Source organism: Atheta coriaria, unplaced genomic scaffold, assembly GCF_025399875.1.
Source record: "Atheta coriaria isolate IRGN ID8LTWV9N9 unplaced genomic scaffold, Caltech_Dcor_3.1 hic_scaffold_5_pilon, whole genome shotgun sequence".
In the NCBI taxonomy this organism is placed as follows: domain Eukaryota; kingdom Metazoa; phylum Arthropoda; class Insecta; order Coleoptera; family Staphylinidae; genus Dalotia; species Dalotia coriaria.
In genome coordinates, this window is record NW_027045447.1 from 1339523 (window position 1) to 1362396 (window position 22874).

Here is a 22874-nt window from a genome sequence, read left to right on the forward strand (position 1 = left end):
TCAGAACTTGTAAGAACTTGTATTTTTAAGTGTCCCCTCTCTTGAGATGACTTAAAACTTAGGAATATTTGAACAAGACCTTATAAGGATTGTCCATATAAGGAAGTCCCTCTCTCCGGGGGTGATCCCCCACCATAAAAATTGTTGATATGCCTGAGAATTTCGGGGATGAAGCGCAGAGACATCGTAGCTGTAGGATGGGCCGGGAGCAATGGAGGCATCCAAGATCGACCAGAGCGCCGGAGGCGCTCCGGGAGATCGACCGTAGACTGTCTTATAACGACACGTGCCAAAAAATTTAAAAATCTGATCCACTCCACTTCTCTTCCTTCTATTCCTTCTTCTTCTACTCCTCTTATTTCTCGGTTCTCCGTTTCTCAACTTACTTTCTTACTTCTCTTATTGCCTTCACTTGTATTTCGTTGCAATTTATATATGCAACCCAAATTACACCTGTTATTTTTATATTTGAGAAAAATGCCTTCTATAACTGGAGATCGAACCATCGATCCACGGCGTAGCAGCATGTGCTGCACACCTGAGAGCCACGCGGCTTTCTTATCAAACCGTATTCGTTTCTTCTATTTATGTGTTCATATTTTATAATAAAATAAAACAACAATATACACATACTACACTGCATTATATTATGCCGTACTATGGTATACTCTTAGAGTTGAACATGACTTAATGCTAATCCTGAAAACGACTAAGTAGGGACACATCTAAACAAGAATGTGAAATTAAATTATCCTTTATTGACTGAATCATTTACAATTATTATAAAGCAATAATATGGTACCTGTAAGATTCGAAAAGTTAAATAAAAGTTAAGTTTTACTTGATTTTACTTACTCCATTGTTCTTCTATCCATAAAGAACTAAAGCGCACAAACACGTTTCCGCAAATTGTAAGCTGAATTGATGATACGCACTTCTTTACTATTCCACGCGTACATCACAAATGGAAAACTTGTACTCACATCAAACACATAGCCACCGGTGGAACATATCCGACGGACGCCATGCACGCACCGCAAAGGATTACTCAAATCATTACTGCAAAATTAACATATTAAGAAACGCGTAAAATCGTCACCATGCTTGATTAATGAATAAAACACGTGCGCACCACGAGGCAGCGCTCAACTGACTAAGTCTGACTAAGCGGGTAAGAGAATTGATAACCGATCCGCAGTTGGAGGGCATTCTTCTACCTGCGCACGATAAAAATGCTATTACAAATATATTGCAAGTTATAAAATAAAGTTATCAGTTTACAAACAACATTATTTGGAAGAAAGGATTTTAGTTAACGTATTGTGGAAAAATACGACATTTGTGGATTCCGCTAGTATTAAACACAAATAATGTATATAACAATAGTATACAATTTGAATACTTATGAAAGAATGGTGGTTCTACGACATCGCGTTCGCCCGCTAGACACCTAAAGCAACCGAAAATTAAAGCAATCAAAAATTGAACTTTAGTTATTTTTCGTTTTGTTAAACTTAACTAACTTAACTTAACTAAAGTTATGTATAAAAGTGACGTGCCCTCCGCAACTCTGCACCAAAAACTAAACAAAAATTAAGTAAGATTTCAAACCAAATCGATGGAGGCGCCATCTGGCCGTGGCGGCACAAAACAAAATAGATAGCTGACACGAGCGCCATCTGGGTGTGACGGAGCAAAATATATTAGATAGCCTGACAGTGGCAACATCTAGTTTTGGGACCAGAAACTTGAAATAAATTACTACGAAATCTGTAATGCGTCTGCTAATATTTAAAATAACTAATTTAATTTACATTTCAATGTATGAGACATGAAAATTATTTACAAAAATGAGAAACAATTTCAATACTTACAATATCATAATAGGACCGTTGTCTTAAACATTTCGTCCGCCTGCTGGACACCTAAAACAACCAAAAATTAGCATATCGAAGCACAAAAATGACATTTTCACAGGTTTCCTGTGTGCTAATCACACAAATTATTTATGAAAATGATAAACAAATTCAATACTTACAATCTAATGAAAGAATCGTTGCCCTAGGACATTTCGTTCGCCCGCTAGACACCTAAAACAACCAAAAATTAGCATATCAAAGCACAATAATGACATTTTCACAGGTTTCCTGTATGCTAATCACACAAATTATTTATGAAAATGATAAACAAATTCAATACTTACAATCTGATAAAAGAATCGCTGTCCTAGGACATTCCGTTCGCCCGCTAGATACCAAAAACAACCGAAAATTAGCATATAGCAGCACAAAAATGACATTTTTGCATGTTGTGCGTGTGCTAATCACACAAATTATTTATGAAAATGATAAACAAATTCAATACTTACAATCTGATGAAGGAATTGTTGTTCTAGGACAATTTGTTCGCCTGCTAGACAGAATTTTTTTGGTCGAAGGACAGAGCCAAACTTATTTTCTTAAAAAATTTTAGGTCGAACACCAGAGTCGAACTTTTTTCTTTAATTTTTTATGTAAAAGCGGCGAGATTAAATTGCGATTATCTCGAGAACTAAAAGGGATACGGAAAAAAGGACTTCATATTGTTGATCCTTAAAGAATTCTCTACAAGATGGCACCCTTTTTAAAAAACGTTCAAAAACGCATAAAAAAATTTAACAAAAATAGTTTGTTATGAAAAAAGCAAAAGATTTCGTTTTTTATTCTCGAAATTACAATTTGAAATTTTTAAATTCTGTCCGGATTCGGTTAGATAATTTAATTGTATATCGATTATTTTCGTAACTTTTTTGGCTAGTATTTACCGTTTAAGCCCAATTTACCATTTTAATAAAAAATGTATTTAATTTGAATAGCGACAAATCTTTAGTTAGGGTTATTATTATCAAAAAGCTTTATTTTAAAACAAAATTTTATTAAGATAAAGTCTGTAGAATCAGATGTTCTTTTATATTTTATTTTTGCGCGTTTGGCATATCCAAAGAAAATACGAAATAAATATGAAGTACGCGTATGATACAAAAAGAGTATCTGACGGCCGACGGAAAATCACTCACGCTTTACCTCTGCGTGTGTACAATCCTCGCTTATCGAACGCAGCACATCACTCGCGCACAATTGAAGGAGCATTTAGAAACAGTACGTAATAACGCGACACAAAATTAGGGAGCTCAAAATATTGTAACGAAAATGTGCGTCCAGATCACCTGACGACACAAATGAAACTAACGTGGTACGCACACCAACCGCGTGGCGACCGCACAAAACTGCAGGAGATAAAGAAACTTGTTTGTTTGTAAACACTGATACTTTCAGTGTGGTAGTGCAGAACATGAGAAGAATTGTACTCGTACTATGCATGGAACTATTAATTTTTATTAAATTCTTAATCGGATACTGATAGATAATGTAATTCTATATCAATTATTTTAGTAACTCTTTTGGCTAGTATTTACCGTTTAGGCCCAAATTACAATTTTAATAAAAACAATGTATTCAATTTAAATAGCGACAAAACCTTAGATGTTATCGGAAAACTGACTTCATATCGTTCATCCCCTTGGAAAACGCAATCAATTAACGTTTTCGATTTTCTTCTTGCGTAAAAAAATATTTTTGAGCCCAAAAAGAGTCAGGTATAACCTCTTGATCTTTTTGAGAGGTCTTTCGTCAACTTTGGAAAATGAAAAAACTTAATCTGCCATTTTATAGATCCATCTCACGGCATGAACAAAATGAAGAATGTTCTTTTCTAGCTTTATTATTTTTCCAGAAAATCGCTGCGGAGTTTTTTTAGGCACATGTTTAACATTTTTAAATGTTATTTTATCTAGAATTTAATGCTGAACATCGGGGTGTTTTTGGTTTTTGATTATCTCTATTAGTTCCTGAGATAATTGATTCTTAATAATTTTTTTGAAAAATGTCAATTTTTAAAGAGAGTTTTGGGGCACTTCTAAAAGGGATAGAAAATTAACATGGTATGCATCGCGTAGAGGAACTCTCGAGCTTTAATATGGCAGTGACAAACGCAAAAAATGTCAATTCGTTCACGAGATACAGGGTGTTTTCTACATCATATTTACATACTTTATGATAAACCCTCCTTTAAAAAAAATACTTTTGAGTATTTTCAGAAGTGCTAGGGTGTTGCAAATGTATGCATCGCGTAGGGAAAGTCTTTAACTCTAACACCGCGGTGAGAAACTATGAAAAAGTCATATAGTTCGGGAGATACTGGGTGTTATTTTGCAGACCACAATAAAAAACGTAATTTCCTAAAATGACGAAAGTCTGGCCGTCACGGGCTATAAATGGTATTTGCATTATTTAATTTATTCTCCAAAACATTTATTCAATGTCAAAAACATCCCTAAATAAATTAAATACATATCAATAGCAGGTTGACTCAGCACCGTGTATCAAAGTATACCAGTTAGAAGTAATATTCAAAAAACCTATTATGCACATCTTGGCATATTGATGTATAGATATTTACAATTCTACACCAATACATGTGCAGTGGTATTCCAACTGCTTTAGATTGATTTAATACGGTTACAAAACAACATATCAATTCATATTTCACACACCACCTCCAAAAGAAATGTAACGATAAAGAAAACTTACAGACTAAAAGTCAAATTTCGTTGGAGCTTTAACTAAAATGCAATCTTGATCAGCATTGCAATTCCCCTCACTTACAATAACATTTTATAATGATGTACAATTAAGCGGGTAACTTCTACATATGTATACAAATAGAAAATGCAACAAATGTAATCCGAGAGCTACCAAAGTAGTAAATCTACTTGGTCTTCTTGTCCTCGACTGCTTTGGTTTCCTCCTTGGGGTTAGCCTCACTCTCGACGTAACCAAACTCATTCCGTCTGGTTTTGTCAACCGGGTAAATCCACTTCTGATACAAAAATATCAGGAAAATAATATCGTCTCGGAAGCAGCCCAGGCGATACATGGTGGGCATCTTAATCACGAAGGCAAACATATCGTCTATGAATGTATTCAAGAATTTGTACGTCAACATGCGCCACGGTAGATGCGCGACGGACTTGAGTTTGTAGTTGATAAACAGCTGCGGCGTCATCATGATGAAACCGAAAGTCAGCAGGAAACCGTACAGCAGATTTAAAACAAACGAGTACCAGCCTTTATGCTCCATGTACATAAGTGAGTAAACGCTGTACCCAGCCAGCAGCGGGAAGCATAACCACGATAGATATTTGAATGCTAGCTCGTCGTACTGACGAGTGGAACTTTCTACGTAGGAACCTTTGTCTTTAAAGGTGATCCAGTTATTCTCGAATTTCACGTCGACGACTTTTTGAATTTTCCACAGTTCTATTCCAAGGCCAATAAAGCACGAGATTCGTACCATGGTGTTGGTGTCATTATCAAGCACATAAAGTAATACCACGACAGATTGGAAGACTCCGAAGAACACGGAGCGCACTGAAAGGCCTTCGAGCGAGTTGCGGTTATTCCAGAACTGGATATCGTTCTTAAAAGCTAACAATTCAAAAATGGAATGCAGAATGGATACGAATATTGTGATTCCCAGGAGGTAGGGATTCGTCTCGAGCAGGGTTTCTTTCAGAGTGTCCTGTTCGTCGTCGGTTTGCTCCACGTCGTCCTGGAACCAGTTCCACTGTTGGCGGATCTTCTGCGCGGCGTAAAGCTGCCATTTGAAGAGACTTAATGGGTGAAATGTAATGTGTAGGCTGAAAGTTTCATTGAGAGGTTTGTAGTCTTTCGCCATGTTCCAATAGTCGTTGACAAACACCACGGGTTTGTAGATTTCTCCATTCTCGATGAATTTGATGTATTCGTCGAGAGGGGCGGGCACTCCGCCGTATTGCCAATTTGTTTGATCAGTCACCAAGTTAATCGTGATGTTTTCATGCCAATGGGATAGAATTTTGCCATCATCGGCCGTTTCACCTTCTGATTCGCCAGTTAGAAGGTTTTTTCGGCCAGTAGATTTTAATTTCTTAAATCTAGAAGATACATTGGTGTTAAATATTGTGTGAAAACAATAAATTGGTTTATAACTTACCTATTAAGTTGTTTATATGATGAGGAAATAAATTTCTTGCCATAATTTTTGGATTTTGGATCAGGACTCTCCCCATATTTGGTAACATAAGTGTGCAGAAAGAGAGAACCATTGTTCAGCATGTGCTTGGTGACTGGAATGTTCTTTTGAAACACATATGATCCATCTCCATTTGGTCCACTGCCCCAATCACCATACATCAACCCTTCTTCAATCCAAAATCTCTCGGCTTTTGTAAAATCTGACAATTTCTCATGTTCAGATAAATAAACATGTAAAGAATACAGTGATCCATTGTCAAACATATTCCTAGCTGCAGTCACTATGGCCTGGCCACCTTGGCCAGTGGTTGGTGGAGGTGCTGGCTTTCGAAAGAATGATGTGATGAAATAAATAATAATTGCCCTGAGAATTAGTGATTTAATCATTGCCATCGCCGACTCCATGCGGGTGGGCTCGCGATTCAACAATCCGGGCTCAGCTGGCTGGCCCTAAATAAATAATTCATCTTAATTAGCCGACATTGAAGGCTAAGATAACCTGTATGGCTGATTAAGAATATCTTATTGATTTACTTACATTGGGACTGTTGGCGACTTCCTGGCCATCGGCGGCAGCAGCCGCAGGGGCCGGCTCACCCGTCGAACCATTCGCGTTCGACGTTTCACTCATTATTGCGAAGAATACTGAATTTTTGTTTCGATCCAAAGGCACAGCTTAACGTAATGTAACTCTAGGAAAACACACACGTCATGTCTAACCAGACGATCACATATCACATGAATGAAGCAAGAGGGGACTATTTTTATTGAGAGATGTCGCAAGCATCCAACACGACACCACTACGTAATGATGGTTGCCTATGTTAACACACCATAATCTAAAATAAATTAAATTTAAACTAATATTTACTTTGTTTAAATGGATATATTGCTTGGAAAACATTAAAAATACATTATAAAACAATATAAAACGAGGTACAATGCAAATTGTTTGATTTAAAACTTTATTTCTTTGTAAATATTATTACAACTAATATGCACTGTTAATAAATAAATAATTAGTGATAAAAACTTGTTGAAGAAAAAATAGACAATAAATAATGTAGTAATTTGTATTTGTATTTGATTGAAATAATTTTACATCGATACAAATGATTCGATTGCGTTATAATGAATGACAATAAATTGGACATAGAAAATTATCATTGCTCTGTTGCAGAATTCTGCAATGTCTTCATCTATACACATTAAAATCAATTGAAACAATCTGAATCCACATCACACAAACATTAGTGAACAAAAATAAATAAATGCGGCCGTTAAAATGTCATCTTGGTGCCAATTTCGAAACAATGGAAACGTGGTCAAACATGGGAGACATACTGCTCATACTTTTAATAATAAGATATGTGTTTATATCTACAATCATTTTCTCATATCTATACATATCATATCGCCAAACTGCTCCTCGAATGTGCTGAACGCAGCGCAAATGTAATCGACAAAGATTTTTATTTACAGTGTGCTTCATTTTGCTTATTCAAAGCGTGTAGGTACTATCTGATAAAATTAACACACATTCATTTAATGAGGATCAAGTCGAGGATTATGTTACAAAATCGTATTCTTTGGATTGAATCAACTCAAACGTCAGTCACAAATACACTGATCATTTTCTTTTTATAAATATTACGTAATAATTTAATATTGCTACTAAAATTATTCATCTTCTCATTTAAATACTAACAAAAAAATACGGATTTTGGTCTCAGAACTAAACAAAACGCCAAGTTTTCAAATTGATCATATCTAACAATGGCATCCATCTTGGATTATCTGCTTTCAATAATATTAATAATGCACATTCAAGTTTTACATCATTTTGAAAATTCTCCGTACGATAATGTGGTTTTGTGTCCTTATAAAAATCTGCTTATGGCCACCAAGGTCACTGCAATCGGGGCCAGTACTGAGCGGACATGTCCGGCTGGCCTGGCACGGCTATAGGTACGGAAACTCCCGGCGATATCAATCCTGTTGGTGGTGGAAAAAAATATAATCGATTAGGTCATTGCGCACGAGGTGATTGCTTCATGTAATTATACCTGTGGAAGATGATCCGTTGGTGTTGTACTGATGCCCGTTCATTTGATACGGTTGGGCAGGGCTGCAAGGTGAGGGTCTCGAACCGTAGCCGATGCCGAGGTCGTAGCTGGGTCTGCCCATGCAATAGCCACCCATTGCGCCGCCCATGCTGGGACTATCTCTTTGTTGGAGGCACGCGCCAGGGGATGGGCCCATGCCGGTGTTCAAACCACTATGACCAAATGAACCCATTGATGACATCGGTGCACTAGAAACATACAATAATTAATTATAACCTAAAATTTTTAAAATTTTCATTTTTCAAATAAATACCTGTATGAATCAGCAATTGACATCGGCGGCGGAATAGGCGAATACATAGAAGTCTGATTGAAGCTCTGCAGACGTGGTGGTGACGCAGCTGGTCCAGGATGTTCAGCAGGAGCTGGCGCACCACGACGTTGATTACGCAGCTTCTCCTCACGCCGCCATTTCGCGCGGCGGTTCGAAAACCACACTTGGATCCGTGCTTCAGGCAAGCCAATCTTGGCCGCCAGCCGCTCCCGGGCAAAGACATCCGGGTAGTGCGTCCTTTCAAACTCTACAAAGTCGAATGATTAAATTAATATCTTGCGCGTTTAATGACTTTAATGACGTGCTAAAATCTGCACGGTGTCATTAATCTTCGCGGCAATTATGCGTTAAAAGGACGTGTAATTGATAATCCGGGTTTTCATCCGGAGAGATCACTTACCCTTTTCTAAACTATCAATCTGATCGTTGGTGAATGACGTCCGGTTTCTTTGCAGTTTTCGCTTCAAACGCAAACGGGCCTGATCGTCGTCAGGACCAGCGGAACTGCCCGCATTCGAATTGTCACCGGAGTTGGTCTCATCTGAATTCAAACCGTCCAAATCTGTTACTGCAACAAGACGAAACATTTGTCTTCGAAACACGTGTTTTGTGTAATATTCTATTCTATTTTAATGTTTGGAAGTCTACCGCGTGCCATGATACAACAAAGCTTCCATAACATCGTGATAAAACGCTTGGCCATGGCTATTTATCATAAAATAGACGAAACACAGTCGAGGTAGACTGGTAGACATGTGTTGATTCGGATTTGCTCGCAACAGCTAAACGTCCGCATGTTCAGGACACAAAAAATGTTTTCAAGCAATGCACTCGAGCGAAAACGTATAGATTGTGCCGAAATAATTGAAAAGAAGAAAAAATCACCAGGCGTGTTAGAAAAAGACCACGGCATGTCAAACGTATTTAGCATCCCCCGTCCCCGTCAACCCTCATGGCGAGGGACCATTTTGGAATTTATTTATCGCTCACTGACGCGTTAATAACAAAATTTTCGGTGTGTGCGCGCTCCGAAGAGAGAGAGAGGAAAAAAAGTACTTGCGTTGCATATGCCGCTTTGTTAATAGATTAATGTTCGTGTAACGGCAATTTTAAGCTTTAAAAATGCACCTACAATATTAGATTTTATAGGGGTGTAGTATCGATGAATCTATTTACGTCCCAAGGCTTTAGCGCCACACGAAGAAAAGCGGAGCGTGGAGAAGAAGATGATAAAATAAATGTTTGCCGAGCAAATTCGGTTGTGGCACGCAAATGTATAAAATGGTAGCGCGACGTGAAAGTAAAATGCCAACGGTGTGGTGCACGGCTGGCGGGTGGCGGCGGCGGCGGCGGTGTGGCGGCGTATCATCCCTCGGCGCGCTTTGCGCCAACAACGCGCGAAAGCGGCGTAGACGGTTACGTGCGGCCATGGCGCGCACCGAAAAGGTCCTTATCGCTCGTTTCTGGCTGGCTGCGTTTGTTGCCGTAACGCAGATCGGGATGTCTTATCTCTCGGAGGGGGCGAAAGCGTGCGCGACTCTCCGCCGGCGTCGCGACGCGATGCGGATAGCGCGCTCCAATACACGCCCACACACACACAAACAACATCAGCTCACCTCGCTGGTGCTGGGAGCAACAAAACTTGGAAGCATTCATAGATTGAGATGTAGATGTGTACACATACCTACGCGAATAGATCTTCTTCTTCTTCTCTGCGTCACTTTAAGTTAAGCGGCGGCTTCCGTAGTTTAATCTTAGCAAAACTAACCGACGCTAACTGCTAATTCATTTCTTTAAATATAGGCAACCCAACAAGCACGCATGTATAGTGGGTTTCAAGTAGTAGGTATTCATAACAATATAGATTTCATATTTCACTTGACTTTGGCGAACAGCGGTTTCCGTCATAAATAAAATCGCAGAATCAAAACGCGCTCGACATGACACACACAATAAACAATAGTAATCGACGTGCACAAACGGTGAAAAGTGAAAGCGAAACCCTCTTCGGCGTCGTTTAGTTGCGCTTTATTAGTCGCAACTCGTTCACACCCAAGCGCACCCGAACAAAACGTCCCCGCATATTACTTTATTACATTACATAATATATATGCGAGTATGGAATATAATAACGTCATACATCAGTTGCCACTCCAAGCTGTACCTAGTCAACCCTCCGAATATTCTACCTACATATGTCCGAAGGAAAGAAAAATTTCAATAAAATACTTATGTCAAATGTGCAAATGGGTGCCGGCTGTATTTCAATTAGCAGTTGGAGGGTTGGCATGTTTTACAGTTTAAAGTACCCTATCAACGCCAATGCCACGTGAGCAGAGGTAGCAAGCGCCTCGATTACAAATTACACGTTTGGTCGTTTAGTTGTTTCGAAGCCGTGCGCTTTTTCGGGCATCGAGGCGTTGATTTGCCTCCCCTACGCGTGGAAAATATAAAACGGTAAAATGCGTGCAATAGGAGGGCATCATGGCGTTGTGTCATGACAGCTATAACCGTTTTTTACACCTAGGCGTTTGACTAACTACACGTTTCCATCTAGGGGTTGATAAAATAGGCGGTGCTTCATTTTCATTCATTTGAAGCGAAACTTTTGATACTGTCGGTAAGTTAATGTGTTTCAGATTAGATTTAATTCCAGAACGTGAGCAAAGACACGAAAATGTCAGATTCCGCATTCGCCGTATTCTAATAGGTTTTAGTTGAGGCAAAGAGTAATTCCATAGGTAGCTGTTGTCACAGCGGCGTTGTTTGCGCGTCTAATAAGTTGTCAGCCGTTGGAGGCGGCTCACGGGACTCCCGATCGCAAAAGACTCGCGGATGTCGACATAGACGTCTGCGCGACGTTCGTTACTTTGGAGAGCGCGCCCGCGCGCCACCGGCGGCACAACATTATATATTGTGACGGCGGGCCGCCTTCACCGCTACCACCACCGCCTGCCGCCGCCGTCGTCGTCGTCGTCCGTCCATCGACGCTCCGTTCGTTCTCTTCTGCTCCGCTCGCTTTGCATGCGCCTGTGTTTTGGGGTACCAAAGCAAATTACTTACAGTCAAATGATTCCATTTCAATATCGGGACAAAAGGGGGCTGCCGCTCCGTTCGTTCGTTCGTTTCTCGCCGGGCAGAGATACACGTATCTGATACGCGCCACCGCCGTGTACGTACACACAACCACCCGTTGTTACAGCGGCGAGAAAGGCAGATATGATACGAAAACGTGCACGCTCCCCGAATGCCATCCTACCCTCGTTTGCCGGCAAACTACCCGGCGCAGAAACAACAAAATACTCACGAGCGTAAACTCGGCAAGCACGAGTTACTGTATTTTGTCTCCTGTAAACACCGGCTTTGCTTTTAATTTAAGTTTTAAAATATTTCCGAATCAAAAAAAAGATGGAAATCGTTTTAATTTAGTTTAAACACTTTTGAGTCACGATTATGTCGCCCCAGTGACATTGTAAGTAATTGAATTAATTCGACGTTGTACGTGCTCAAACGAGGAGCCCCGGCAGGCTACGTGCCTGCATTGCTAATTAATACAAATTGGGATTTAAACGGGTGGCGCGCCGGCGGGCAGTCAATGATATTCGCACACCGAGTGGTTGCGGGGGGCAAACAACCCCCGCGGGACAGTTTTAAACGGTCGTGTTAACACGGCCACGGCCCGCTAACTGGCCGTATCATTGCGACGGCCGCATCAAAAGCACGCTCACCCCGACGCACACCCTCAAATTGGCAAAAAGCGCCACCGCCGCACGTTCGAGAGGACGCTCGAGGACGTTGTTGCTTTATACGTTTGACCTCTTGAAGCGTTGGCGGCGTGGCGGCGGCGCCGCGGCGTGCATTGACGCTAAACGCCGTCGAGTGTACTTCGCGTCGCAGTCCGGGTGCAATCGCACGTGACGTCTTTATTATGCAGCGAGCGTTTCACCTAAAACGCCGTGTGCGTCCTCGACGACGCAACGTGACGTGCAGGCGTCACGGCGTCAGTTTCATTATTTCAATCATTTCGATCTTTGCGACATTAACTCGGATTTAAACACGTCCACGCGCTGAATGTCAAGTTAGCGCATTACACAAAATGGCGTCGTAACAACACAGCAAAGGTTATGAGTGGATTAAAATCGTGTTTAGGGTCATTGCCAAGTGGTTCAAAGCAATAAAAAAATGTTACTATAAATTACCAACGTTTTTTACTTGTCACATCAGTTGTTCACTATCAACACATCAATCAACATCACAATTAAAATGAATGTAAGTAAATTTAGTATTTTTGAAGTAAAAGTCATTGAAATCATTGTCAGGAGTATCGCTTAAGACAAAAACACAAAAAATCAAACTTAGAGGTGGAGCAATGGACAGTGTACTCCATTGCGGATGTACGTACCACTTCCGGCTGTGAGAATTCAAGCATTTAATGATGATTTATTGTTTAGCTAATGCTAGCGACTATCATCGTGGTGGTGGCGATGTGCGACGCGGAACCGCCGCGTTTCCGTCATTTCCAGCGTCAAGCCGTGCAGCCGAGCAATCCGGAGGCGGCGCCGTACCCGCCGTCGGGTTATCGCCCCGCCGGGGCGCAATTTGCCCTCCCGCAGAAGGAGTACGGTGCGCCTGCACCGGGTTATGGCCCGCCGGATACCAACCAACAACCGCAAGCCACCACAACAGAATTACCAGAAACTACTACCACCAACGACGAGGAAGGTACAACCCTTGAACCACAGGTAAACAATATCCACTTCAAAAATGTACCAAAGTCAATAATAGTAATTAAATTCGACCAGGCTGAAAATATCAAAGAAGAAACCAATAAAAACCGTCCAGTATTCTTGGTGGTACCTCGCGCCCAGCAAGTCCGCAGCCAAAGTTACATAACCTATGTTCAGGAATACCCTGAAGTTGTAGATGAACCTGAAGAGTTGGTTTTCGAGCAAAACGCTGCGATTTACAACAGCAAATTGCAGGCGGTGCCAGTTGAAAGCATTTACAACCCGTATGCATACTTTCAAATCTATCAATAATCAATTTAATCCAACAAAATCAAAATTAGCAACTTAAGCTGTAATTTATTTGTAATTTATACCCAGTCACGCTTGAATGCAAACAAATACACATATCAATGACAATTATCACAGCAATTTGTACCTAATAACCTTTTGTTTACTAAATTCATCATCATTAGAAGAGATTACAATAAATACCTACACGATATTATCATTAGAAGTGTAAGATATCGATCAGGAAAGTATCAAAATATCATGCTTCAGTTGAGTCGTTGTGTAGTCGTTTGGAAATCAAACTGATTTCTTCTTTTATACCTCAGGTATTGAAAGGTATCTTAAGTGCGCTTCAACCGCACCGGAACACAACACAAAACGCTGCGAATGTTTGAAAAGAAGACTCAATGGGAAATTACTTCAAAACATGCTTCAACAAGCTGCAAGTCTACCTAGATCTGACATGGATCTATTCAATGATCCCAACAGTAGCAAACAGAAGCGTAGAAACTGTTACAGTAGCTGTAATTGTGCTTAAAAGTCACAGAATTTATATGGAGATTAATTCTCATAGAGTCGTTTGTCTCTGCAGGAGGTTATGTTATGTTTTTTGGTTTTAATTGACTGTGTAATGGAATGTTGGCATGCAGGCAGTTCCCACAGGATACAATCAAGATCAGGTGGGTTTGTGAAAGTCACAAACTGTAGGTGGTACCCCTTTGAATAAAATTGATCGATGAAAAACAAGGGTTAGGAAATAATACAATACAATGACGTTTATGTGTATGTAGGGTTGTCTACTCCACACACACATAAATACTTAGCGATTTCGTATTTCGTATTGAATTGTTTTGCGAATGCATTTTAAGTGCATAAATCCAACATTGCGGTTTATACCTATATCCGCCTTAAAGACATATTGTTAAGCCGATGGAATCGCAGCGCAATTGAACGCTTCAACTCCTTCGACAAGCGCTCCGGGGGCTGTTTGCTTGTAAATTTGCAGTATAGCATGCGCTTGTTTGTAAAACGCCTGTAATCCGGATTATGATTACGAGCCGCACTCCTAATACGCTTCGAAATATCCGCGTGTTTAAAATAACCCTTTTCGGCAACTTTGTAACTTAGATCTGTGTAATCCAGCGCGCGTTTTTTTCTTTCTTTTGAAGCACACAAAAGCTACTTTTTGATATTTCTTTACTTGTACTTAACAACTAACAACGCACAATAGTCGTGGTATAGTAGTAATATATTTTCGGATTTCAGTGGATACAAAATGTGTTAGGTTAGAGCAGTTTGAGGGTGGTTGGAGAGGGTGCTGTGAGGGTAGGGTTGTAAGACGAATCCGAGTAAAGTTATCTCGGCTTATGCCTTTATTGTGTACAATTTGCACACAGTTTCCGAAACGGATTCGGCATAACCGCAAAATTCCGCAAATTTAATATATCCGCTTGTGCTCTTTGACTCAGAACTCAACGGAAATAAATTCTAACCGGAATTTATGTTTTAGAAATTGAAGAATTCCGAAATTAAAAATTAAAGAAAATTATTCAAGTAACTTCTATAATGGTTGCTTTACCAAAATAACATTTGCGGTTTTGTTGTGTTGGGTGAAGGTACACGCATGAAAACCATCCCCCAATCTCTTTGATAACTAATCCGGCCGCGGGCGCCGACAACACAACCGCGTGCCGCAGCCACTGTTACAATGTATCAGTTGAAATTAAACGAAAGTGCTGCGAGTGACATTTCATGGAAGCAGCGCATCTTTGTGTGTCTGTCCCGGCATGCGCCATGAATAAAACGCTGCCAGAGAAAAATCACTCAACTGCTGCTGCTCCTGCTATTGCTGATGGTGGTAGTGGTTGTTAACATGCGCATGTTGAACATGTTTCCGTTTGAGGTCGGGTGTAACGCAAAAATGCGCACACGCTGCGCACGACATACGCTAAATGGAAAACACGCCGGTGGCGCCCGCGGTTACGTGTTCATCGGGAAAATTTTAACCAATTTACTCTCTGATTGTTGTGTTGCAACAATTCAATCTGGTGTGGCGCGCGATTTGCGGGCGCCGGCGGAATGAAAGAGCGAGGGAGGAAAAAAACAACAAACACGCACGGTACGCACGTTCGAATTAAATCGGGCGCCGTCACATCCCGTCCGAAATTATGATACATTAATTAAAATTTTCGCGCTCGGTGGGAGCGCGCCGTGTGCACTGCACTGTGCAATCCTCTTTGTTTGTAATAATTACATTTCTCTCGACGCTCATTGGGCTTGTCGACTGTCAAAACAGACGACTGATTTTTGCTCCCGCTTCTATTTTCATCAAAAAATCAAAAAATCAAAAAAACAAAATTTTTAAAAAGGTTAAACGGTGTTTAACTAATTAGCAATGGGGATTAATACAATTATTATTTAATTATTGCTGGATGATATTTGTGTTGTTCTGTTTGGTGTTTTTCTATCGGATTGTTTCCATCGGAGCGCGAATCAAAGTGTCAACAAACAAGCGGAGGCATAACGGATGCGAAAGAGGGTGTCTGCGAACACAAAGACCCCGCGGGGACAGAATCAATACCCCGGAGAGACCGAGCGCGTCTCCTGCGTGACGTCACGCTTCCTTAGCGCCGTTTCGCGCCTCCGCACAAAAAGAAGGTGATCGCCTTCGCACGTCCTGCGCGCGACAACTATCGACGCAAACCCCTCGAAAGAAAAATTCCAAAACTCACCTTTCTTCGCGTGCAGATCATCGGGGAGAATTGTCGGCGGTGGACTCAATGGTTGCAATGGAAATGGACTATTCCCTCCTGCTGAGTACCATGGCGAGGGTCTCCAACTACTCTGACTACCATTGAGTAATCGCAGTTTATCGTAGACTGTGTCACCGTTGTTCCCTGACGACACCTGCGGCGCTTGTGTTTGTTCTTTCTGCGCTGCCAGATTGCGAAGGACTCGATTAATTGATGAAACCTGATGGACAAACAATCATCATCATCAGAACCAGGGAGTAGGGTCATATGTCATCAATTGATTGCGCAAGATAAAGGGAAAAGTTTTAATCTTTCTGGATGAATAAAATGGAGATATTGAAAAATTTGCAGACGACTGTCGATGTCGTCAATGAATCGCAGAGATTCTTATAATAAAGAAACCCGCGGGGCGTCCGGCAGAGACTCCCGGGTTGCGCGTTGGCATCTCGCCTCGGTTATGAATAAAAACTTCCAGACGCGACCCCGTGATCCATCCATTATGGCATCGTTGCGCTCCATATTCTTCCCGGCCCCTGCGATGCCTTTCATAATTTCTTTTTTCCTCATCTTCTCATCGCAGTATTATATTTTTCGCCAAAAAAATCATAAGAGTAAAATATTGATTTATTTTAAAATATTATTTTAAGCGTAGTTTTAATAAAAATTAAAAATCAAACAATGAACTGTAGAGGGTAAATTGAACAATGAACTTACAAGTGTCCTAATAATAGGTATAAGTTTTTATTGTAATTCGACTCTTAAGGGTAGTTTATGTTGAAGAATGAGGAAGTACTCAATTGACATAAATTGACATATGTCAAACGGTGATATTGTTTACAAACCACAAAAACTACCCTTAAACTTGAGTTTCTCACGATTAAATTTTATTCGCAAATAAATTTTATCGTTGTATAAAATCTCATGTTTTATTATTACAACATTTAGTTGGATATCGCCATCGTACAGTCGGTCTAATAACTATCAAGTGTGCGCATCAAGTGATATTGTTATCCGGCGATTTCCGGCGCGTGCAATTGATGCCTCAATTTCATTTCGACGACGCGTGCCGGCCACGTGTCCGCGCTGAGATTATTGCACATTACGCGGGGGTGCAAATCTACTACCCTTTCAACATACGTCCTGCCACGCGGCACATTTCCGCTGATATAAAAACCGTTAAAATATTGTTTCCTTTTTATGTTAAAACGCGTATTACACGTGTCAAAAATAAAATTTTATAGTTTTTTCCAAGTTTAAATATTTTATTACTATTTTATTGTGTTGTGTGCGTATGGGGTGAGTTAATGTTGAAAGAAAGCGTGACAATTTATAAGTCAATATTAACTTTAGGTCAAGGATGTTGCTGGAAGGGCTTAGCTTTCGTCACAGTCACGGTCGGAGCCAGTGCGCGCATCATCGAGCGGGCGGAAACGACGGATCTTTTCTGCCGCCGTCGCTGCCGCCGCCACCGCGCTGCCAAAGCCTCGGCAAACACGCGGTAAATCTATGCACCCCTCGCACTTGTGTTTACGCGCTGCTGCCTACGACCCCACTCGCATTACACAGCACAATTCCTCCCACTTTTCGCTCCCGGGGCGCGCGTTTCACCCCCGTTTAACTCGCGCATTACTTTCTGTGTACTTGTCGAAAACTTTCAAAATGCGCCGAATTTAAATACTAATACAAAAAATCCAACCGCCGACGATGAAAAAAAAACACACAAAACTGAATTATAGATAATCTCAGTTTTAAGATTAAATTTACTAACTATAGATAGATGTGGATATAGGTATGTGAATATCTAAAAATATTTTGCGCGTTCATAGCGTTACACTCAGGATTCCTGCCGCACAGCTGGCGACGAACACAGAAACAGGGAGAGAAGCAGAGCAGAAGCGAGGGAGAGCCGTTGGAAACGAACGCTTTAAACCAGATTCCTCTCGCTTGACTGGCTGGGAGTCAGTCCAATCAATGCAGTCCACCCCCGCAAAATTGCAAACTGTTTTCCACGGGCTCTCTGCACGCCACGCGCGCTCCTTTTTACCTTCGAGATGTAACTTATAGTCAAATTTCTTAGCATTCACATCAAAAATAAACTAATTTACTCATTCATCCATGAAATACGAGTCATAGCCAATGGTCATTGCATTATTTCACTATCCAATAATAAAACAAACAATAATGCATAATGTATGAAGTAAAACCCTCGAGGATAGTAGTATATTATACTGTTTTATGTGTTTTCTACAAGCGAATTATTAAAATACAAGAAAATAGATACATAACCTCAACATTTAGGTTTTATTCGTTTCGGGTTGGTGTTTCTAGAGGGTAGCGATGGTTACCCCCACGAAAAAAATATTTAAACATCAATTTAAAGCAATTTAGTACTAAGGCACTCGACGCGCAAAGGGTGGGTTCATAATCGAAGAGGGTGCGCAATATCATCAGAGGGTTTCGTTGTGAATTTGTATCTTGAAACACATTTTAATACTGAATACTTACACTTGGTATGTTATCATTGGTGCAGACGCCTTCCTGCAGCAATCGGTCGCGGATTTCCCATGCGAAAATCGAAGGACACTCGCGTTTGTACCCCGAAATCTTTGAGACTACTTCGGCGGTGGCGACGCGTGGTTTCGACCCGCCAATTGCCCTCGGGCGAATCGACCCTGTCTCGTAATATCTATAAACATCGATATTTGATATTTTTTTTATGAATTTTGTTTGAAAATTTTTCATATCGATGTTTCTCACCTTCCTAAAATTTTTGAGACACATCCGTTCGAGACCTGAAGAATACGAGAGATATCGCATGGTCTAGCACCAGAATGCGCCAGCTCGACAATCTTCTGCCGTGTGGAATCCGGCAAGGGACGCCCGCTGACGAAAACACCGCCTAGCTGGTTCACACCGCTATGACCTGGGTCACAGTACCACACCACTGGTTAATAATAGTAGAAGCACGTGTTAGGCAAATAAAAGAATCAATTGCAAAGATACGACTAGTGAATTTATTTTTTTTCAAGGGTTTTTGAGAGCGGTAGTAAACTGTGTAATCAAAACGGTGTGATAAACAAGCTATAGTCCGATGTCGTCATCAAATGACGCGAAACCTTGCTCGCCGAAACCGAGCCACAATTGATCCGCAGTCGAATCACGACCGAACGAACGCACCTCGAATTATGCAAAGTGGATAACACTCGGGGTGCGCTCCTCAAAGTCGGCACCGCTGATCGAGAGGGACTCGGTTAACACATAATCATTTATCATCAACTCATCATCGCTAGAAAATTGTATGTAATTTACCTGTAATCATACATAAAGACATAAATTAAATATTGTTGATTTTGTTGAGTATAGGTTAACAATGCAGAAAATGTTTTTTTTTTTACTTGGAGAGAGGAACACGACAAGCATTGCGAATGTGATTCGTTATGGTTTTTGCTTTCAATGGGAGCACAATTGGCAAATCGATTCCCGCTAAGCTTATTTGCCAAACTAAATTCACAAAGCCGACCGCTGAGTGTGAGGGTTGGCAGTTTGCGGGATGTGCGCGCCGAAATGCCGAAAGTTACGAAGATACAAAGTGCGGACACGCTCGTGGATTAAGCCCATTCACGTTTTGTGTGTTTGCCTGACCGTGTCGTCGCCGGCGAGAGGGATGCGCGTTGTTATCCTCCATGTTTCCGTGTTTTGTGTTGGCTGCGATACAACTCTACTTACAACGGTTACAAATTACGCTTAACAATACAACAATTACCCCTATTAAACATCAAATTCACTAAATAATTCAAAAATAATATTTTTTCAAACAATTTTTTTTATTTTCAAACCAAAAATGAATTTTTAAGTTAAAAATAAAGAAATTTTTTTTTTTAAATTTAACAATACAACAATTACCCATATTAAACCTCAAATTCACTAAATAATTCAAAAATAATATTTTTTCAAACAATTTTTATATTTTCAAACAAAAAATCATATTTTAAGTTAAAAATAAAGAAATATTCTTTAAAAAAATTTTTTTTGTAACAATTCCTATTGTGAAATAGTGAAAATCAAATTGACAAATGGATCCTGTTACTGAAAGGTGAACACTTGACGATTTTTCAGCATTGTGCGGCGAGTGAAGTGCGCGCGACACTCACGAAGATTTAAATCTGATGTTTGCCGCATTCACACACGACATCGCGAAGATGTCGAGGGTGTGTGTGGGTGTGTGTGTCGCTTTTCTATCGCTTTCGGCGTTTCATTCATTCTCGCATTCATCGGGTGCGTCTCCGCACTCCTCGACAAACGCGCTTACATGCAGTCGGGCTCTTTTGCTGGTCTCCTACCGGTGCATTCACCAGCGGCGTCGCACAAAAGATCATCATCCCTCGGCAAGTCAACCCCATAAACAACACAAACCGAAAATACTACTCCCGGCGTACTTAATAGTGTCACACGCATTCCGTACCAACTCAATCATTTGCTCCTTTGCTGTTGATTGTAAGTAATTAGTTATTTAGACGTGGATTTATTAAATTTTTACTTTTTTTGATATCAAGTGAAGACAATGTCCATTCCATACACTTGATATTGAAGTGCGTGTGTCCGAAGCACTTGGATGCTTGGTTTTTTTATTCGCGCGTATAAAGCTCGTAAATATTCTCAAAGTACCGGACGCGACGTTCGGACGATTTAGCGAGCGTGAAAAGAATTCGGACCGCCTTTTATATCCGCCGCCGGCATTGTGCGCACGCTTTTAAGTTAGTGCCTTACTTTCGGCGTCGCGACGCGTCGCGATGCATTCGCCGCTTCCGCGCGCCGATAATCTACGACGCCGGGGAATTCGGCCGGACAAAAACTGTCCGGGCGATGGTGCGCAATTCTAATACAGCTTCTTTGAGCCTGTAATATACTGCGACATTCTCTACTCGTATGTGTGAATTGTTTTTATGAATTTCTGCATTGTTACACTATAAATAAATCGTAATTGTGGCGGAAAATTTTAATTTTTTTTATTTTACCTTTGTGGGCCATGTCGTCCACGGACGAGAGGGCCGTGGGCCATGGTGCCACCGTGGCACCTATTTGCTGTGCCGGCAGAATGGTGAATAATTTTTTTGCACTTTTTCTTCAATAAAATTGATCTGAAACAAAATTTTCAAAAATTAACTTTAGTTTTTTGGCAATTAATCAAAAACTATTTAGGATATCTTTATAATTCTTTCAGTATTTTATACCTAGTTAAACTACGCATCAAATTTACTAAAAATTTTGTTATAAATATTATTAAACAAAAAGTTATAAACAATTAAACAAAATTTTTCAGAAAAAAAACTAAAATAATCTATAACTACTGATAAAATAATCTTATCATAAAAATATTTACTTAATTAGAAGCAGAATTAAACCAGAAACAAATTCCTGAAGAGTTTATTAAAATAAATTAAATACTTTAAAAGTTATCGCAGAAAAACTAAAATTATTTCCCAAATTTCTTCTATTTTCTTGTTCTAATTAAATTTCCGCCAATTTGTCAACATTTATTAACTTAGTAAATAGTCTCTAAGTGTTATAAATCTCTTCGGCAACTAATGAAAATGAAGTTAAGCGGAGTGCATTGAAACCTCCCCCATAACAACTGTTGAAAGCCCGCGAGCAACAATCGCTCTTCGGAAGGAAGAAGCGTAAATTACAAGCGCGTGGGGTGTCATCATTTGTTTGCACATTACAGGTCCATGTACACCCTCAGAGAAAATCTCATAAACACCAAAATAAACTGGACATGCAGGACACTCAATCATCGCGCATTATCACCCGTCCGTCGGAAAGCGAAAATCACAAAATCAACGTGATTTATTCCACGTTTAATAAAATATTTATTATTAATTACTTACTTTGTGTGTTTATGACTTTATGGCTCTTGTGGTTTATTCACAATATTTACACTACACTTAAAAAATGTCCGCGTTCACTGTGTGTTTAAAAGCAACGTGATGACAATTGATGTACTTTCGATTTATCACAGAAACGTGGTTGGGTGCGCGCGTGCGGCGCGACGGACACTTGAACGACTAATGAGTCGTCACTAATGAGATGACCGCGCGCGTAGTATTCACGTCGTCGCTTGACCGGTGTGTGTGTGTGTGTCTTCGGCGGAGAGCGTTCTCCGTCCTCAAGCACCTGATCGCAGCGACCGACTGATAATGCATCACGCGCTCGCTCCGCTGCGAGCGGCTGCCGCGGCCGCACCACCAAAGGCCCGCTACCTTTCCACCGTGAGGTGTGTGCGCGCCCCGCCGCCGCTGCATCCCTCTGCCACTGTGGACCCGCGTCGACCAATCGGCGTCGGCTGTTGTGGTGCATGCCGCCAATCCGGACTTGTTGAGGGGTTGGTTTTCGCCCATCGATTTTCACTCAATGCGATCCCTTCATGCGTGAGGGGCTTCCAAAGAACAGAGGGAGCCACGGCGCGACGAATACCGGCTCATGCGGGCCCTACCATTGTTTTTAGGGCGCTGCGGAGGCGCCAAGGTACGCAAGCGCAACACAAATATCTTATTTTTAAATATTGAGTGCAAGAGCTTTTAAAATATAGTTTT

The 22874-nt window shown here is 40.7% G+C and overlaps 3 protein-coding genes and 1 long non-coding RNA gene across 6 annotated transcripts; 1 reads left to right on the top strand and 3 right to left on the bottom strand.

Moving 5' to 3' along the window:
• Positions 1–860: 860 nt before the first annotated feature.
• Positions 861–3532, bottom strand: LOC135792179 (uncharacterized). The gene is made up of 4 exons (XR_010548210.1): positions 2369–3532; positions 2204–2247; positions 2039–2090; positions 861–1925 (listed from the first exon to the last, which is right to left on the bottom strand). It is a non-coding gene; the product is annotated as an uncharacterized lncRNA (long non-coding RNA).
• A 781-nt stretch (positions 3533–4313) lies between these two features.
• Positions 4314–6867, bottom strand: LOC135792234 (putative lipid scramblase CLPTM1). Its single transcript, XM_065302845.1, has 3 exons — positions 6652–6867; positions 6073–6563; positions 4314–6013 (listed from the first exon to the last, which is right to left on the bottom strand). Exons 1-3 carry the CDS (start codon positions 6742–6744, stop codon positions 4807–4809), a joined length of 1791 nt encoding a protein of 596 aa, XP_065158917.1. The 5' UTR covers positions 6745–6867; the 3' UTR covers positions 4314–4806.
• Positions 6868–7172: 305 nt separating this feature from the next.
• Positions 7173–22510, bottom strand: LOC135792436 (paired box protein Pax-6-like). Of its 2 annotated transcripts, none has more exons than XM_065303066.1 (9): positions 22170–22510; positions 21297–21419; positions 19039–19204; positions 18787–18967; positions 16261–16501; positions 8914–9075; positions 8493–8760; positions 8180–8427; positions 7173–8108 (listed from the first exon to the last, which is right to left on the bottom strand). In XM_065303066.1, exons 2-9 carry the CDS (start codon positions 21307–21309, stop codon positions 8023–8025), a joined length of 1365 nt encoding a protein of 454 aa, XP_065159138.1. In that variant the 5' UTR covers positions 21310–21419; positions 22170–22510; the 3' UTR covers positions 7173–8022. The 2 variants fall into 2 exon arrangements, with proteins under 2 accessions (XP_065159138.1, XP_065159137.1); XM_065303065.1 differs by having other exon boundaries at positions 8914–9081.
• On the top strand, positions 12342–13657 carry LOC135792437 (uncharacterized). 2 transcript variants are annotated; one of them, XM_065303067.1, is made up of 4 exons: positions 12342–12782; positions 12833–12907; positions 12965–13255; positions 13316–13657. In XM_065303067.1, the coding sequence occupies exons 1-4, from the start codon at positions 12777–12779 to the stop codon at positions 13550–13552; spliced, it is 609 nt and encodes a 202-aa protein (XP_065159139.1). In that variant the 5' UTR covers positions 12342–12776; the 3' UTR covers positions 13553–13657. The 2 variants fall into 2 exon arrangements, with proteins under 2 accessions (XP_065159139.1, XP_065159140.1); XM_065303068.1 differs by lacking the exon at positions 12833–12907.
• Positions 22511–22874: the final 364 nt, after the last annotated feature.

What these genes read in the sequence shown, in the direction of transcription:
- LOC135792234 (XM_065302845.1), bottom strand. Translation starts at nt 6,744, where the DNA reads ATGAGTGAAACGTCGAACGCGAATGGTTCGACGGGTGAGCCGGCCCCT. An exon ending in AAGTCGCCAACAGTCCCAAT is followed by an intron (nt 6,564 to 6,651) that starts GTAAGTAAATCA and finishes TTATTTATTTAG; the next exon opens with GGCCAGCCAGCTGAGCCCGG. An exon ending in TCATATAAACAACTTAATAG is followed by an intron (nt 6,014 to 6,072) that starts GTAAGTTATAAA and finishes TGTATCTTCTAG; the next exon opens with ATTTAAGAAATTAAAATCTA.
- LOC135792437 (XM_065303067.1), top strand. An exon ending in CAGTGTACTCCATTGCGGAT is followed by an intron (nt 12,908 to 12,964) that starts GTACGTACCACT and finishes TTTATTGTTTAG; the next exon opens with CTAATGCTAGCGACTATCAT. An exon ending in GTACAACCCTTGAACCACAG is followed by an intron (nt 13,256 to 13,315) that starts GTAAACAATATC and finishes AAATTCGACCAG; the next exon opens with GCTGAAAATATCAAAGAAGA.
- LOC135792436 (XM_065303065.1), bottom strand. An exon ending in GTCTCAAAAATTTTAGGAAG is followed by an intron (nt 18,968 to 19,038) that starts GTGAGAAACATC and finishes CGATGTTTATAG; the next exon opens with ATATTACGAGACAGGGTCGA. An exon ending in TGATCTGCACGCGAAGAAAG is followed by an intron (nt 9,082 to 16,260) that starts GTGAGTTTTGGA and finishes GTCTTGTTGCAG; the next exon opens with TAACAGATTTGGACGGTTTG.